The sequence below is a fragment of the Salmo salar genome, chromosome ssa05 (genome assembly GCF_905237065.1).
Source record: "Salmo salar chromosome ssa05, Ssal_v3.1, whole genome shotgun sequence".
Taxonomy (NCBI): domain Eukaryota; kingdom Metazoa; phylum Chordata; class Actinopteri; order Salmoniformes; family Salmonidae; genus Salmo; species Salmo salar.
In genome coordinates, this window is record NC_059446.1 from 38470764 (window position 1) to 38487465 (window position 16702).

The 16702-nt window shown below is 47.5% G+C and overlaps 1 protein-coding gene across 37 annotated transcripts in view; it reads left to right on the forward strand.

The window, feature by feature from the left end:
* The window catches only part of LOC106604876 (protocadherin gamma-C5), a 190867-nt gene that overhangs the window by 165276 nt on the left and 8889 nt on the right, over positions 1–16702 (forward strand). For 35 of the 37 annotated variants that reach the window (XM_014199980.2, XM_014199974.2, XM_045718194.1 and 32 more), the window contains one exon: positions 14545–14603. In XM_014199980.2, coding sequence (XP_014055455.2) covers positions 14545–14603 — 59 coding nt within the window. Of the gene's footprint in view, positions 1–3666; positions 6420–14544; positions 14604–16702 lie in introns of those variants that run through there. The other 2 variants (XM_014199967.2, XM_014199968.2) reach the window with 2 other exon arrangements.

The following is a 16702-nucleotide window of genomic DNA, read 5'->3' on the forward strand; positions in this document are numbered from 1 at the left end:
TCCCCTATAAGTTCTTTGAATAACCCCTTTTAATGGTTCCTCAAATAACCTTTTGGGGTAAATGTTTAAACTACCCCCCTCCTCCCCTATTATTATTATTATGATACGCATAACAATAACAACGATAACCCAATATTTTAGTTGTCTGTGTTCATTATAATTCTAGTGGCAAAGCAGAATTAAAACCTCCAAATATGAGGTAAACTCCCAGCAGAGCCCCAAGTATAACGGGTATATCCTCTGGCGTGTTGATGTTAATGTGTTGATGATCTCCGTATCCATAGCCAGAAAGATTTTTCCAGTGAATGGTGATCGAACAGGTTTCCTGTTATATTCATCAGTGTAGGGAGGGTCAAGTCTGTGAATCCCCAAAATAGTAATTATACAGATGACTAACAAAACATGCACACGACAGTATTCATACACATACCTTGTCCATAATGTAGAAGCCTATGGGGTATTCATTGAAGAGGTAAGGGAGGCGGGTGGTAAGTGGGCTCTGCATAACATACCAATACCAATTGACATACCTTTGTATGCCTCCTTGTCGGTATACCTGTAGACACAAAAGTGAGCCGTTCAGTCACCTGCACCCAATACAGCTAGACTTCAACCTTATTCTTAAAGCCTACATATTCTTACCTCTTTGTTGATTGATATCCAATGAATTGTGTCCATTTTCTGTTTGTAGAAAGATTTGCACAAATATGAAAAGATAGATGGTATTTCATAAAACAATATCGATTGATATCACACAAGGAATAAAACTTACCTTTAATTGAGGGGATCTTTAAATTTTTTTCAGTTAATTGCCTGCACCTGCTGTCCTTTCAAATTCAAATCCAAATGTTTCAGTTGGGAAGTTAGGTTCCTGCAAGAACCCCCACCAACTAAGGAGGTTCCTCGATGAACCCCACCTCCTATGGTGTTCTTGGAAATACCTTTTGGGGGCCATTTTCAGTGCCAAGAACTGAAAATAGGTTATTCGAAGAACTTTGAGGATCTTAGAAGAACCCTTGTTGAATCCTTCATTTGTAGAGTATAGGATCTCGTCACAGTAGCTCTGTGCATTCAAATGGCCATCAATAAAATACAATTGTGTTCATTGTCAATAGCTTATGCCTGCCCATTCCATAACCCCACCGCCACCATGGGGCACTCTGTTCACAACACTGACATCAGCAAACTGCTCACCCATACAACACCATACACGCTGTCTGCCAGTTGAACCGGGGATTCATCCGTGAAGAGCACCTTTCTCCAGCGTGCCAGTGGCCATCGGAGGTGAGCATTTACCCACTGAAGTCGGTTACGACGCCGAACTGCAGTCTGGTTAAGACCCTGGTGAGAATGACGAGTATGCAGATGAGCTTCCCTGAGACGGTTTCTGACAGTTTGTGCAGTAGTTCTTCAGTTGTGCAAACCCACAGTTTCATCAGCTGTCAGGGTGGCTGGTCTCAGATGATTCTGCAGGTGAAGAAGCGGAGATCCTGGGCTGGCGTGGATACACGTGTTCTGAGGTTGTGAGACCAGTTGGACGTACTGCCAAATTCTCTAAAACAACATTAGAGGTGATTATGGGATTATGGTAGAGAAATGAACATTCAACTCTTCAATTCTCTGGCAACAGCTCTGGTGGACATTCCTGCTGACTGCATGCCAATTGCACACACCCTCAAAACGTCAGATATCTGTGGCAGGGGGCCGGAGAAATTCATGTTCATCACTCACCACATTAGTTCATCAGATGTACCCAAAAATATTTTTTTTCTGCAAAAAACAAATCAATGCTATTTAACTACCTACATTTTTCCTTGTTGGACCTGCGTTTACAATGTATCCAATTTCAGTTTGTGTTGTTGTCACCTTGTAGCAAGAACGGTCTGCATGTGTTGGCACATATTGCGTCATGATTGCAAGGTGTCCCGATATCTTTTCCAACTGTCCAGATATCTTTTCCAACTGTCCAGATATCTTTTCCAACTGTCCAGATATCTTTTCCAACTGTCCAGATATCTTTACCAACTGTCCAGATATCTGGTTATAATGTCCACTCTAGAATGCCCTTCCAGCCAATCAGAAATGAGTATTCAACAATGCTGCGGTATTAGATATGTTTTATTTATTTTTATTTCACCTTTATTTAACCAGGTAGGCAAGTTGAGAACAAGTTCTCATTTACAATTGCAACCTGGTCAAGATAAAGCAAAGCAGTTTGACACATACAACAACACAGACTTACACATGGAGTAATACAAACCTACAGTCAATAATACAGTAGAAAAATAAGTCCATATACAAAGTGAGCAAATGAGGTGAGATAAGGGAGGTAAAGGCAAAAAAGGCCATGGTGGCAAAGTAAATAAAATATAGAAAGTATGGGGTGCAAAGGGGTGCAAAAATAAATAAATAAATACAGTAGGGGAAGGGGTAGTTGTTTGGGCTATTTATAGATGGGCTATGTACAGGTGCAGTGATCTGTGAGCTGCTCTGACAGCTGGTGCTTAAAGCTAGTGAGGGAGATAAGTGTTTCCAGTTTCAGAGATTTTTGTAGTAGTCGCCCTAATATTAGCACCAAAACATTCTTACCGGTAGCTACATTCACCTTAATGTTGTAGCCTATGAGAATGGATGATATCTGGATCTGCAGGTTCATAAACGGTTGTAAAGTAGCTCAGAAAAATTATTCATTGTAAAAAAATTTTTTAGTGTAGCTCAGTTGGTCGAGCATGGTGTTTGCAACACCAGGGTTGTGGGTTCGATTCCCACGGGGGGCCAGCACAAATGTTTTTTTTTTTTTTTAAATGTATGAAATGTATGCATTCACTACTGTAAGTCGCTCTGGATAAGAGCGTCTGCTAAATGACGTAAATGTAAATGTGAAATATATTTGGCTATTCGTAACAGTAATTACATGTAGGTTTATCAAAATATGGAATTTACATCAGTCAAATGATTACTTCATTAGCTTACCAGTGAACAATACGGATTTCTTTAGGCCTATATCATAGCTTTATACTTTCTCATTAAAGTATTTTGGTAATAGGCCTACAGTAGTAATTGCACTGGATCAAACGTGATAAGTTCATATGTCATTCATTATCTGTTTTAGTAGGGCCTAATACATACAAAGAGATGTAAAGTAGGCCAAAGCTTGTTATATTGGTTATCAATGGCATTGCTGCCTCCTAGCCAAGACCAATCTGTGGTTTACATCATGGCACATGGTTCAAGCGTTATCAACACCTCTGGAAAGTAAATCGTTTGATAACCATGCCGCCTTGCGGCTAAGTCCATCATTGCAATGATCATGAGTCCATCAGTTACTTTGCGTAACTTTGCTTATATTCAATGTAAGTAGTTCTGTTCGTTGACAAAACAGAGCAACAAGTTCATACTTACTCTTGTGGTTTATACCCACCCTTGTTCGTGCCGGTCTGTGCATTAAGCGCTTGGAAATGGCATAAGTAGATTTTTTTTAAAATGATATTATTTTATGCTTCCATGGCCTCGTCGTCGTGCATTTTGAGTTGTTTTGCTCTAAAGGTAATGTCTTTAGCGTGTAACATGTCTCTAACTTGATGGTAAATCCAAAATGAGTGCCTCTTAAGTTTTCACTCACTCTCTGCTTTGTGAGAGAGTTCTGTGTGGGGAGCGAGTCCCGGCTTCTCGGCCAATAGGAAACGGGTCTTTGTGTCTGTGTCCCCGCCCCAGAGAGGAGCAGAGCAGAGGAGAAGAGTGTGGAGAGTTTTAGGCGATCCTTCATGGAGTTTTACTTTTCCTCTTTTTTATTTTCCGTATAGAATTAGGGCGTCATGATAACTTCTAAACTTCCCACCCCACTTTTTCTTAAACGGAAGTGTTTACCGACAGCCTGGTAGCGTCGTTTCCCCGAGACTATAGATGAGTTACGGTAAAATATTAACTTTAAACATTTTCCATCCCCCGGACCCCTCATAATGGAATCCAGACAGAGGAAAGGCTACGGAGGGTGGCCAGTGCTGAGGCTATGGTTTTCTCTGGCGTGCTTTACAGGCGCGACCGCGCAGCTCAGTTACTCGATTTCCGAGGAGCTTCGACCCGGGGCTGTGGTCGGGAATATCGCTAAGGATTTGGGCCTCACGGTTCAGAGGATAATTCAGAGAAAATTGCGGGTGATCTCGGAATCTAACGCGCAGTACTTCGAGGTAAACCATGCGACTGGGGATTTGGTTATTAGACAGACAATTGACAGGGAGCACATGTGCGAATTAAGTTCAACATGTTCACTACATCTTCAGATTGTACTCGAGGACCCTTTAGCAATACATCGGGTTCTTGTGGATATTGTGGATGCGAATGACAATGCGCCGCAGTTTTCCACTAAGAATATTTCCTTGGAGATATCAGAGGCGGCCGCGCCGGGCACTCGGTTCCGACTGGAGAGTGCGCACGACCCAGATGTGGGTATCAACTCTCTCCGCACTTATCACCTCGCACCCAACGACTGCTTTGTTTTGAATGTGGAAACGAAAAGTGACGGGAGTAAGTTCCCGGAATTAGTTTTAGAGAAGGCTTTGGATAGGGAGACGCAGGCCTCGTTTCGCCTGTTGCTCACCGCGGTAGACGGGGGAAAGCCGGAGAAGTCTGGGTCCACTCTTTTACTCATAAAAATTCTGGATGTCAATGACAATGCGCCCGTCTTTGAAGAGCCGGTGAAAAAAGTTAGCATTTTGGAGAATGTTGAACCGGGCACTTTAGTAACGAAACTGAACGCGACCGATGCGGATTACGGTCAGAATGGGCAGATCTCCTTCCTGTTTAGTAAATACACGCAGGACCGGGTGCTCAAGCTATTCAGCGTGGATTCTAAAACCGGGGAGATCCGTGTGAATGGCCAGGTGGACTATGAGACAGCGAATGAATATCACATCACCGTGCAGGCCCGGGATGGGGGAACCCCCGCCATGGAGGGTTCCTGTAACATCATAGTTGACGTCACTGACGTGAATGACAATTCTCCAGAGGTAACGTTGACGTCACTGACCAGTCCCATCAGAGAGGACGCAGCTCCTGGTACAGTCATCGCCCTCATCAGTGCGAGGGACCTGGACTCTGGTAAGAATGGGGAGGTGACGTTAAAGGTCCAGTCCGGCCTGCCCTTCAAACTCAACTCTGCCTTTGGTGAGCACTACAATCTGGTCACGGATGGCGACCTGGACCGAGAGACCATGGCAGAGTACACTGTGGTCATCATGGCGACCGACGCGGGCTCCCCTCCCCTGTCGTCGCGGACGACCTTCGTGGTGAGGCTATCAGATGTGAACGACAACGCGCCCTCATTCTCCCAGCCCTCCTACTCAGTGGACGTCCCCGAGAACAACGCTCCCAGCACCCCCATCACCATGGTGACGGCCTCTGACCCGGACACAGGGGACAACGCCCGCGTCTCCTTCACCATCCTGCCCAGCATGGTTCAGGGTTCCCCCGTGTCCTCCTATGTGTACATCAACCCAGAGACCGGACACATCTACAGCATGCGTTCCCTAGACCACGAAACCCTCAACGTCTTCCGTATCGAGGTGCAGGCCCGAGACGCCGGGGCGCCACCCCGGACCGCTAACGTCACGGTGCATGTGTTCGTAGTGGATCTTAACGACAACGCGCCCCTCATCGTGTACCCCCCCTTCCCCCAGGACACGGGGCTGCTGCTGAGTGTACCCCAGTCGGCTGGGCCAGGCCATCTCATTAATAAACTAGTAGGGGTGGACCCTGATAGTGGACATAACGCCTGGCTGTTCTACTCCATCGCCCCAGGGCCACACGCCGGTCTCTTCCGCATCGCCCCCCACACCGGGGAGCTCCGCACTGCCCGCAAACTAGCCGAGGAGGAGGGCGGCTCCGCCTACGACATCACCGTGGTCGTCCAGGACAACGGCGAGCCCACTCTCTCCACCACTGTGGCCATCACGGTAACCGTGGAGGAGAAGGGCGCCAGCGACGCCGCCGCGGACAACCGGAAGACGTCTGCGATGCGTCGCACCGGCATGCCCGACATCACCCTGTACCTCATCATCTCGCTGGCCTGCGTCTCGGCCGTGTTCTTCCTCACCTTCCTCATCCTCATGGTGCGATGCCTCCACCAGCGCAGCGACCTCGGAGGGACAGGCTGCTGCTACAGCCGCCACCGGCCCAGCAGGCCCCACCATCAGAGACCCAGCAAGGACCTCCACCTGCAGCTCAACACAGACGGACCCATCCGTTACATGGAGGTGGTGGGAGGGGCTCAGGACCCCCCAGGGACACGGACCTACAGACCCTGCTACTCCACCATCTCCAGCCGAAGTGACTTTGTGTTTGTCAAGACGCCCATGATGAGTCACAACAACACCCTCAGCATGACACTCAACAGGAAGCACCTAATGAACTCAGCCATTGAGGTGAGGGCGCTGGGGGGAGGAGGCAGGATACTGGCCAATCGAGTATTGTGGAAATCACTTGACCAATGACATAGGTCTGTAAGTACTAGGTTATAAGCATTGACATTGAAGGTTTTATCCTAAGATCCTGGTCTTTGTTGACTTAGCTTACCCAATTGAGCCTGCTGACCTAGACAGACTAAGTCACGTAGCAATGCAGTATTTATCCTAAAGCCTAGTGTTGTTGACCCTCAACCCTCTCTTTATGATGTGTTTGATATAGTAGATAGCTGATATAACGGCGTCGCCCTGCTAGCCAGTGAGGGGAGGAAATGAAGGAGAGGAGAATTGCTTTAATATTTCATAGGAGACGCAGTCTCCCTCGCTCTCTCTGACTTCCAATTACTAAACAAGATCAGCAGGGAAGCAATGTTCTACAAGAGAATGAGGGAGAGAGGGAATGGACGGATAGGAGGGCAGAGAGGGGAAGAGGGGAAGAGGGGATGGGGTGGTTTTGACAGATGGAGAGGAGAGTAACGACAGATGGAAATAGATACCAGAGCTTAGAGTCATAGCATAGTGAGATAGGAAGTGGAGGGGAACCGGATGACAGAGAGAGAGGAAGAGAGAGGGGGGTGGAAAAGAGGAGGGGGTGTGAGGAAGGGGGAGGATGGAACAGAGGGAAGGAAAGAGAGAAAAGGGGGGAGGAGTCAAAGAGTAAAGCGGTGGCTGAAAAATAAAAAAGGAATTCCAGGGGTCAGCACGCGACCTCTCACTTCCTGTTGTCCTCTGAACCTTGATTGGTTCCATGCCGTGTCTGAGTCACATGGCCAACCGTGACCTCACCCTGTGTGGCTGTCTGTGTGCCTGTGGCAGCAGCTCTAGTCAAACATTCCCAACCCTCATTCCCAGAGCACTTGTTAGGAAATACCATTTCACTCTGTGTTCCGGGGTGTGGATGGAAAGTTATGTTCTGACAGTCCACATGCAGTACATGCAGAGGACCCCTCCCTGTTCACTGACTAACTGTGTATATCTTGATTTCCAAGATGGCTGCCAGTGCTCTAGTTTTGATGATTCATGTAGAGAGACTCAGTGGCCTCTTTCTCCTTTTTCATTTGTTTAATCCCTTTTTCATTTAGCCTAGCTAGTGATTATAGTTTTAGTAAAGTCCCTACAGGAAGAGGGCAGTGGGTAGTGTGCTGGTTTAGTTTGTGATAATGCCTCTTGTGTAGGCTATGTGTCTCTGGTGAATTACACAGCTTATACCTCATGATGGGAGAGCACGGGTGTTTTCCTGGTTATCTGATTTTCTATTGGTCTGTTTTTCCTTTCGTGACTGTCATGGTCATCATGACTCTCTCTCTGTGTCTCTCGCTCTGTGTCTATCTCTCCCGCTCTCTCTCTGTGTTTCTCTCTCTCTGTGTTTCTCTCTCTCTGTGTTTTTCTCTCTCTCTGTGTGTGTTTCTCTCTGTGTGTTTCTCTCTCTCTCTCTGTGTTTCTCTCTCTCTCTCTCCCCCCCACCGGGGTCGTTAGGGTACCATCTGTCTCCCTGCTCCAGTGACACGTGTAGTACAGCAACGATAGAGGGAGGGCGAGAAGGATGGAGGGAAAGAGAGAAAGACAGTGAGGGAATCACATTACGCATGTGTGCCGCAGTGACACGTGTAGAACAAACCCCCACATTCAGGGTATGTGTGTGCGGTCACATTTACATGATGTGGCTAGATCTGTATGTCAGGGTCTGCGCACATGCTGGTCACAAGAAAGAGATGTCGATTTTGGACGTTTGTAAAGGTCCTGAGGACGTCGACAGCTGCCTTCGTCGGCGCTCCCCAAACACAAAAGATGGCACAGCACTTGGCTCAAACTCGCCAGGCTCAGAGCCAGAGCGCGCCGCTTTAGACCGCCGTGGCAGTTCAGTTCTCGAGCGAGCAGGGAGAGTTCTTGATGATACTTAATGGAAACAGCGTATTGTTTTTGAATGATTTTGTTTTAAGCCTTCGCCAAGCCACAGCCCTAACCTTAACCACTTGGAATTCATTCCGAAACGTAACCCTTTGAGTTGTTTCTGTTTGAACCCTGTAACCATTCAGAATGAACCCTGTAACCACACATAATGAATTGGTTATCATCCAAATACGGCAAATTCCGAAATGAAACGATGAGATCAGGTTACAGGGCGTCTGGTCACGTGCAACAACTCGATGTGGGAGCGTTTTGTAAATACTCTGTTCTTACGGATGAAGAAGCAGCACATGCTGCCAATCGGCCCACATGGCTCGGTGAATCCGTCCCCGAGTCTCACCAAAAGCCTTCCTTTTTCATCTCCCATTATGTCTCCAGTCCTGGACTTAGCCTCCTGGCGGGTCTCACATTGTCGAATCTGTCTCTGGGATCCGTATAGCTTTCAGTATTAGGATTTATAATCATCTTTTTTTTCCTCCAGTGTCATCATCTGAATGGCGATAGGAGGACAATGGAACTGAAAAGCATTTATTGTGATAGCCGGGGGAATATTGTGTGGGGATGTGGGTTGGGAGACTGTTAGAAAGACTTCCTCTTTCAGACAGAGCACCAGGTGCAGTCTAGCCGCCGTTCTGTCAATGCCCAAGAGGTGTGGCTGTGAGCGTGTGTATTTTGGTGTGTATGGGTGTGTGTTTGCGTTTGGAAACCGTAACTTCCTCACACGACACACAGCACCAGGTGGGGCCCAGCCTGTGTGAGAACCATGCCAGCGGACGGTTTGTGTGTGAAGTGTGTGCGCTTCAGCGGGAAGAATCCTGCCGATGAATGTCCTCCCATTCATCAGATTATGGCCAGTGCTCAGAGAGTTAACGTCTCATTGATCCACTGAACCAGATGTGCTTTCTTTTCCCGGGGTCGGACTCGGGACGCACACTGGGATGGAGCCCAGATGTTCATGTCCAGGCTTTCACTCTGTGATTGTCCGTCTGTATCAGATAAAGATCAGATATGGACTGAGATAAATCCTCAGTCCGTACAATTCTCTGCCGTTGTCTGTACAAATAATACTGTTTTCATGTGTACTGAACAAAAATATCAAGGCAACATGTATACTGAGTTATTGTTTTATTTAACCTTTATTTAAACCAGGAAAAGCCCATTGAGTCCCAGAGTCTCTTTTTCAAGGGAGACCTGGCCAGGAAGGCCAGTATACATTACTAAGTAAATCAGTCAATTGAAATACGTCAATTAGGCCCTAATCTATGGATTTCACATGACTAGGATGTAGATATGCATCTGTTGGTCACAGATACCTTAAAAAAAAAAAAAAGTTGGGGGCGTGGATCAGAAAACCAGTAAGTATCTGGTGGGACCACCATTTGCCTCATGCGGCGTGACAAATCTCCTTCACATAGAGTTGATCAGGCTGTTGATTTTGGCCTGTGGAACGTTGCCCCACTCCTCTTCAATGGCTTTGCAAAGTTGCTGGTTATTGTTGGGAACTGGAACACGCTGCCGTACATGTCAATCCGGAGCATCCCAAACATGCTCAATGGGTGACATGTCTGGGGAGTATGCTGGCCATGGAAGAACTGGGACATTTTCAGCTTCCAGGAATTGTCTACAGACCCTTGTGACATGGGGCCGTGCATTATCATGCTGAAACATGAGGTGATGGCGGCAGATGAATGGCACGACATTGGGCCTTAGGATCTCATTGCGGTATCTCTGTGCATTCAAATTGCCATCGATAAAATGCAATTGTGTTCGTTGTCTGTAGCTTATGCCTGCCATACCAAAACCCCACCGCCACCATGCGACACTCTGTTCACAACGTTGACATTGGCAAACTGCTTGCCAACACAACGCCATACACATGGTCTGCGGTTGTGAGGCCAGTTGGACGTACTGCGAAATTCTCTAAAACAACATTGGAGGTGGCTTATGGTAGAGAAATGAACATTAAATTCTCTGGCAACAGCTTTGGTGGACATTCCTGCAGACAGCATGCCAATTGCACGCTCCCTCAAAAGTTGAGACATCTGTGGCATTGCGCTGTGTGACCAAACTGCACATTTTAGAGTGGCCTGTCATTGTCTGCAGCACAAGGTGCACCTGTGTAATGATCATGCTGTTTAATCAGCTTCTTGATATGCCACATCTGTCAGGAGGTTGGATTATCTTGGCAAAAGAGAAATGCTCAATAACAGGAATGTAAACAAATTTGTGCACAAAATCTGAGAGAAATAAGCTTTTTGTGTGTACGTAAAATTTCGGGAATCTTTTATTTCAGCTCATGAAACACGGGACCAACACTTTACATGTTGCGTGTATATTTGTGTTTAGTGTAGTAGTAGCTTAGGGACATGAACAGGTTGTAAGGCAGTAGGTGCTCTACCTATTAGTGTAACTCTGTCCAGTGATAGTGGTAACTGTGTTAGAAGCAGTCAGTCTGGTAAGTCTCTATGGATCAGAACAGGAGAACCATAATCCCTATCTGACCTCAGAGCAGACAGAGCTTCTCACTGAGGGAGTTCAGTGGGTTTTTCATCTTCTCTGGTCACTTTCTGGGTTCTGCCCTTAATAACTGACTCTGGATCAGCTATCTGGAGCACTGGTCCCCATCAGGAGTATTATGGGTTGATTTCTAAGGGCAGGAAGTAAGAACACATTTATTACACGCTGGGTACGTGCACATTTACTTGAGAACTGTTGATGGTCTAACAGAAGGCTGTGCTCTTAGTAACATCACTTGACCCTTTTCATGTGTGATCTGTGGACGCGCCTCAGTACAGTAACAGTATAGGACATGCTTACTCAGATCTCACAGCGTTCCGGTGGAACGTCAGCCGAGCCGCGAGTCTGTTTCCTTTTATTTACTACATGCCTGTGGCGGGACCTGACCTTGGGTATGACCTCTGGGAGTGAGACAGGATTTTGTTTTTAATGTGGCTGCAGTGAGCGTCACACCGCTGGAATGTTGCCCCCCCCCCCTACTCATTTTCAGATGAAAAATCACTTGTTCTATTTTTCCCCTTTACTGCCATGGCGACTGCCGCCAAACCAGCAGAGCGAAAGGGGGAAATATACATCTGTCAGTCTGTCTCTCCGATTGAGACAAAATACCCACTAGACGAGCGGAGGAGATTAGATTACACACCCACCCACCTGTTTCTTCCCTCCCAGTCATCCTTCTCTAATGTAGAGGCCTATTCATAGTTCAAAGACCTGGGTGTCCCTGTTTTATTTACATTCTTGCAAATAAGATGGGACCAGATAGCCAACCATTAAAGATGGCTGCCTCGAGTCCATCTGCTCGTCTGAATCCATCTACAGAATCCATAACAGGATAGAGTTTGCACACAGAGCGAGTGATGTGTATTATTGTGTGACGTGATGAAATCAGAGACCCTGGGCTAGACTGAAATGTAAACCCGTAGTGGGTCATGTTGGCGCAGCTTGTAAACGCCACGTCGGTGGTGACGGTGTTATTGAAATTGGATAGCGTGTTTCTCGCTCTTACCCCTCTCGCTCTCTCCCCCATACCCTCTTCTACTCTTTCTCTCCCCCTCTTCTTCTCTCTCTTCCCGCCCTCTCCCTATCTGGTCTCTCTGTGGTAGAACACTTGTGTAAATAAGGCAGGGGAGGCGGGCGGCGGCCGTGCTAGTTTGTCTGGGGAGCCTCTCTCTTCTCTCCTGTTCTCTCCTCCTGTGTCGATTAGGAGACAGAGTCTGGAACACAGCCAAGGGTCTATTCACCGCCTCACTGCCAAACCACAGAGAGAGAGAGAGAGAGAGAGAGGGGAAGGGAAAGAGAGGAGAGAGAGAGGAAGGGAGAGGGGAAGGGAAAGAGAGGAGAGAGAGGAAGGGAGAGGGGAAGGGAAAGAGAGGAGAGAGAGGAAGGGAGAGGGGAAGGGAAAGAGAGGAGAGAGAGGAAGGGAGAGGGGAAGGGAAAGAGAGGAGAGAGAGGAAGGGAGAGGGGAAGGGAAAGAGAGGAGAGAGAGGAAGGGAGAGGGAAAGAGAGGAGAGAGAGGAAGGGAGAGGGGAAGAGAGGAGAGAGAGGAAGGGAGAGGGGAAGGGAAAGAGAGGAGAGAGAGGAAGGGAGAGGGGAAGGGGAAGAGAGGAGAGAGAGGAAGGGAGAGGGGAAGGGAAAGAGAGGAGAGAGAGGAAGGGAGAGGGGAAGGGGAAGAGAGGAGAGAGAGAGGAAGGGAGAGGGGAAGGGAAAGAGAGGAGAGAGAGGAAGGGAGAGGGGAAGGGAAAGAGAGGAGAGAGAGGAAGGGAGAGGGGAAGGGAAAGAGAGGAGAGAGAGGAAGGGAGAGGGGAAGGGAAAGAGAGGAGAGAGAGGAAGGGAGAGGGGAAGGGGAAGAGAGGAGAGAGAGGAAGGGAGAGGGGAAGGGAAAGAGAGGAGAGAGAGGAAGGGAGAGGGCAAGGGAAAGAGAGGAGAGAGAGGAAGGGAGAGGGGAAGGGAAAGAGAGGAGAGAGAGGAAGGGAGAGGGGAAGGGAAAGAGAGGAGAGAGAGGAAGGGAGAGGGGAAGGGAAAGAGAGGAGAGAGAGGAAGGGAGAGGGGAAGGGGAAGAGAGGAGAGAGAGGAAGGGAGAGGGGAAGGGAAAGAGAGGAGAGAGAGGAAGGGAGAGGGGAAGGGAAAGAGAGGAGAGAGAGGGGATGGGACAAGAGGTAGAGACGGAAGAAAATGGATGTGGGTTGGGACTTTTGGAATAAAGAGAGATGGGGTGAAAGAGAAGGTCAGAGAGAGGCTTTTATCTCTTCTAAAAAAACAAACAAATCCTCCCTCTCTCCCTCTCTGGTCAATTTCGCACACTTTATCTGTTCATATTAAAACAACAAACAGCTGCTATATTCAGCTAATGCTTATTTTCTATGACTGCTCTCTCCCTCCCCCCAATCTCTCTCTCTCTCTCTCTCTCTCTCTGTCTCCCTCTCCCCTCTCTTTCTCTTTCTCTCTCTCTCTCTCTGTCTCCCTCTCCCCTCTCTTTCTCTTTCTCTCTCTCTCTCTGTCTCCCTCTCCCCTCTCTTTCTCTCTCTTAAAAAAAAAATATAACATAACTCAAACGGAAGGAGTTTGCATTTTCTCTCTCTTCTCCCCCTCTCTTTCTTTCTTCTCCTCCCCCTTCTTTCTCTCCTTCTCTTTCCCTCTCTCTCTCTCTGGCTTCTGTTGAAAAACACAATCAGGTCTTTATGAATGGGCCGTGAATTACACAGGCACTCAATTAGCTTCTATCTCTCCCAACAACCACTGACTGCGTGAGGAGTCCTTCGGGCGCTCAGACATGGCCCTGGGGATCTTACTGATTCTAGTAGCATGTCAGAGTTCTTATCGCTGTGAATCACCCAAAACCACATTTTAGACCAGCACTGTTTATGTGTCACCTATTTGTATTGACCCTGGTGAATCAATGTTAGGGAGTTTCTCATCAATGAAGCCCTGGTCTTGTCTGAATCGGATAAACAAAGACATTGATCATGTAAAAGCTTCAGTGGAGGCTTTGTAAAGTTTGATGCACTGGATTGAGGATAGAATCATCAATGCAACAACAAGGACACATCTCTACTCCATATCTTATGTAATCCCATACATTTAGTTGAGTTTTTGTTCTGTAATTGGGAGCGGAGTCCCTGTCTCGATGTGTGTCTGTGCGCTTCACTGACGTTTTCTGCTCCATGGATTTCAGAACAAAATGGCCACCCATCCAGGCTGAGAGATGTATGCCTTTTTATTCGGCCCCCTGACCACAGGCAGAAAGACTACATGCCAGAGGAGGCTGGTGGGAGGAGCTATAGGAGGACAGGCTCATTGTAATGGATGGAGTTAATGGAACAGAGTTCGACATGTGGTTTCCATGTGTTTCATACCGTTACATTGATTCCATCCCGGCCATTACAATGAGACAGTCCTCCTATAGCTCCTCCCACCAGCCACCTCTGGTACACACACACACACACACACACACACACACACACACACACACACACACACACACACACACACACACACACACACACACACACACACACACACACACACACACACACACACACACACACACACACACACACAGATGGACAGACTCGAACGATACACGCATAAGACAGGCAGTCCCATGGTCCTGTTGGTGTGTAGAAACAGAGATTTGACGTTGTATTTTGTGTTCTCTTCACAGCAAAAGCCTCCTAACGCCGACTGGCGCTTCACCCAAGGACAGAGACCTGGACCCAGTGGGTGAGTACATAGACTTCTACACACAAACACACACATACAGACGCAGGCACGCACACACACACACAAGAGATGGGGAGACATAGATTGAGCGATGGCTAGCAAAGAGAGAGAGAGATGGGATTAAGGAGAAGCTGTGGTGCTGTGAGGCTCAGTCGGTAGAGAATATGGGCCAGCCGTACATAAAATGTATGCACACATGACTGTCAGTCGTTTTGGATCAATTAGCATCTGCTAAATGGCATTGGGCTCCTGAGTGGCGGAGTGGTCTAAGACACTGCATCTCAGTGCAAGAGGCGTCACTGCAGTCCCTGGTTCGAATCTAGGCTGCATCGCATCCGGCCGTGGTTGGGAGTCCCATAGGGCGGCGCACAATTGGCCCAGCAATCGTCCGGGTTTGGCCGGGGTAGGCCGTCATTGTAAATAAGAATTTGTTCTTAACTGACTTGCCGAGTTAAATAAAGGTTAAATTATTTTTTTTTTTAAATACATTATATTAGGAAGCAGTAGGAACATACTCTGCTTACAGGCCCACTGTGCGCAGCAGAGGTGATATCAGCGACTTTGTGACTTTGTGTAGATGAGAATCTGGAGCTCCTGAGATTCCATCTGAGCCCCGACTCCTCTGAGTGAACAGTCAGATTCTCCAGGCTGCTCTCTGCCTCACACACAAAATGGCCGCCATCCCTCTCCCTCCCTCCACTCTCACAGAGTCTGTGTGCCATCACTCAGTACTGCTGAGGAGAGTAGGGGAGCAGAGTGAGTGGTGGGGGGGGAACGTAAGTGCACTAACATATACACATTGTAGCTCATTGATCGCGTTTGTGTTTCCATCTGGGTGATAGCATCTGATTGATCACTTGTGATTTTCTGTTTGGACATCGGTGATTGGCTGTTTCATGGTGGTAGAGGGGAAACTGCATCTAACTGACATAAATCAGTTTGTTTGTGTGTGACTGTTTGCCTCCTTCATCGGTTATTTGGCCTACATTGTGTGCCAAACTGCTGATCACGCCGCAACAGTTTCCACAACAGAACTTTTACACAACACATTCCATGAGTCAAGAACCATCTGAGTGGGTGAGGGGAGGCTCTGCAGTCCTTGCTTGCTTCTCCTACCACTCGGGACCCACACACACACACGCACACACAGTTTTAACAAGGAACAAAACCATGAGAGCTTTCCATGTTGGAAGCCACTGAGGTTATGGATACATTGGAAACGATCCATTTGGAAAACCTGACTTTCTTCTTTGAAACGTTATATGGATGTCAAAGGCTCAACACTTTCCACAGAAACGTGGAGCTCCGCTGAGTTTGTTGCCTGCTCTTTTCCTGGCCTGTAGATCCAGATAGAATAGTGTAACGCTCCTCTTGTGTTTCCAGCCTCTACAACTACAATGGTGATCACATAAGATGGACGCCGAAGCGAGGCACAAGGTATCAACGTGTGTGTTAGTGTAGAGAGTGTGGTCACTTTATGGCCTCGAACAACTTGTTCTGGATCAGTTTTTTTTGAGGCACCCGTGAATAGGTCATGTGGAAACTGTTGTAAGGGAAACTGATCTAAAACCAGTTGTTAAGGGCAGAGAGTAGCTACAGTGGGTTCTTCCTGTAGGTAGGTAGAGCTCTGCAGTACTGTGTGTAGATACCCCTGACCCTTTAGCTATAGCTCAGATTCCCTAGCCTGTGCCGAGCTGGGCTATTGGTCTCTCTGTGGATGGTCAGACTTTGATGAGGATCTCTGATTGGTTCACTTCTGTGCAGTGTGACGTTTTTAGTTTGTGCGCTGTGTGTATTTCATGGTGGTTTTACTTAGCGTGGTGTGGTCGTGTAATCAAAGACTGTAGAATATGTGTCCTTTTTAGTTTGGTGTAAAATATGTTTTATCCCAAGTAGAGAGTATGCGTTGAGTTTGCTGTGTTTCCCAGACACAATGCCACTTGTAGATACCCTATAGCACTATGTGGTCTTCTTCTCATATGCCTTTTCCCTGGAGGCCAGAAAAGAAGGCTTTGAAACAACTGTCTGATGAGAGATTGGACCCAGCGGCTGAGAGGGCATTGAACAGGACCGTCTGAAGAAGGACCGGAATGTAATCT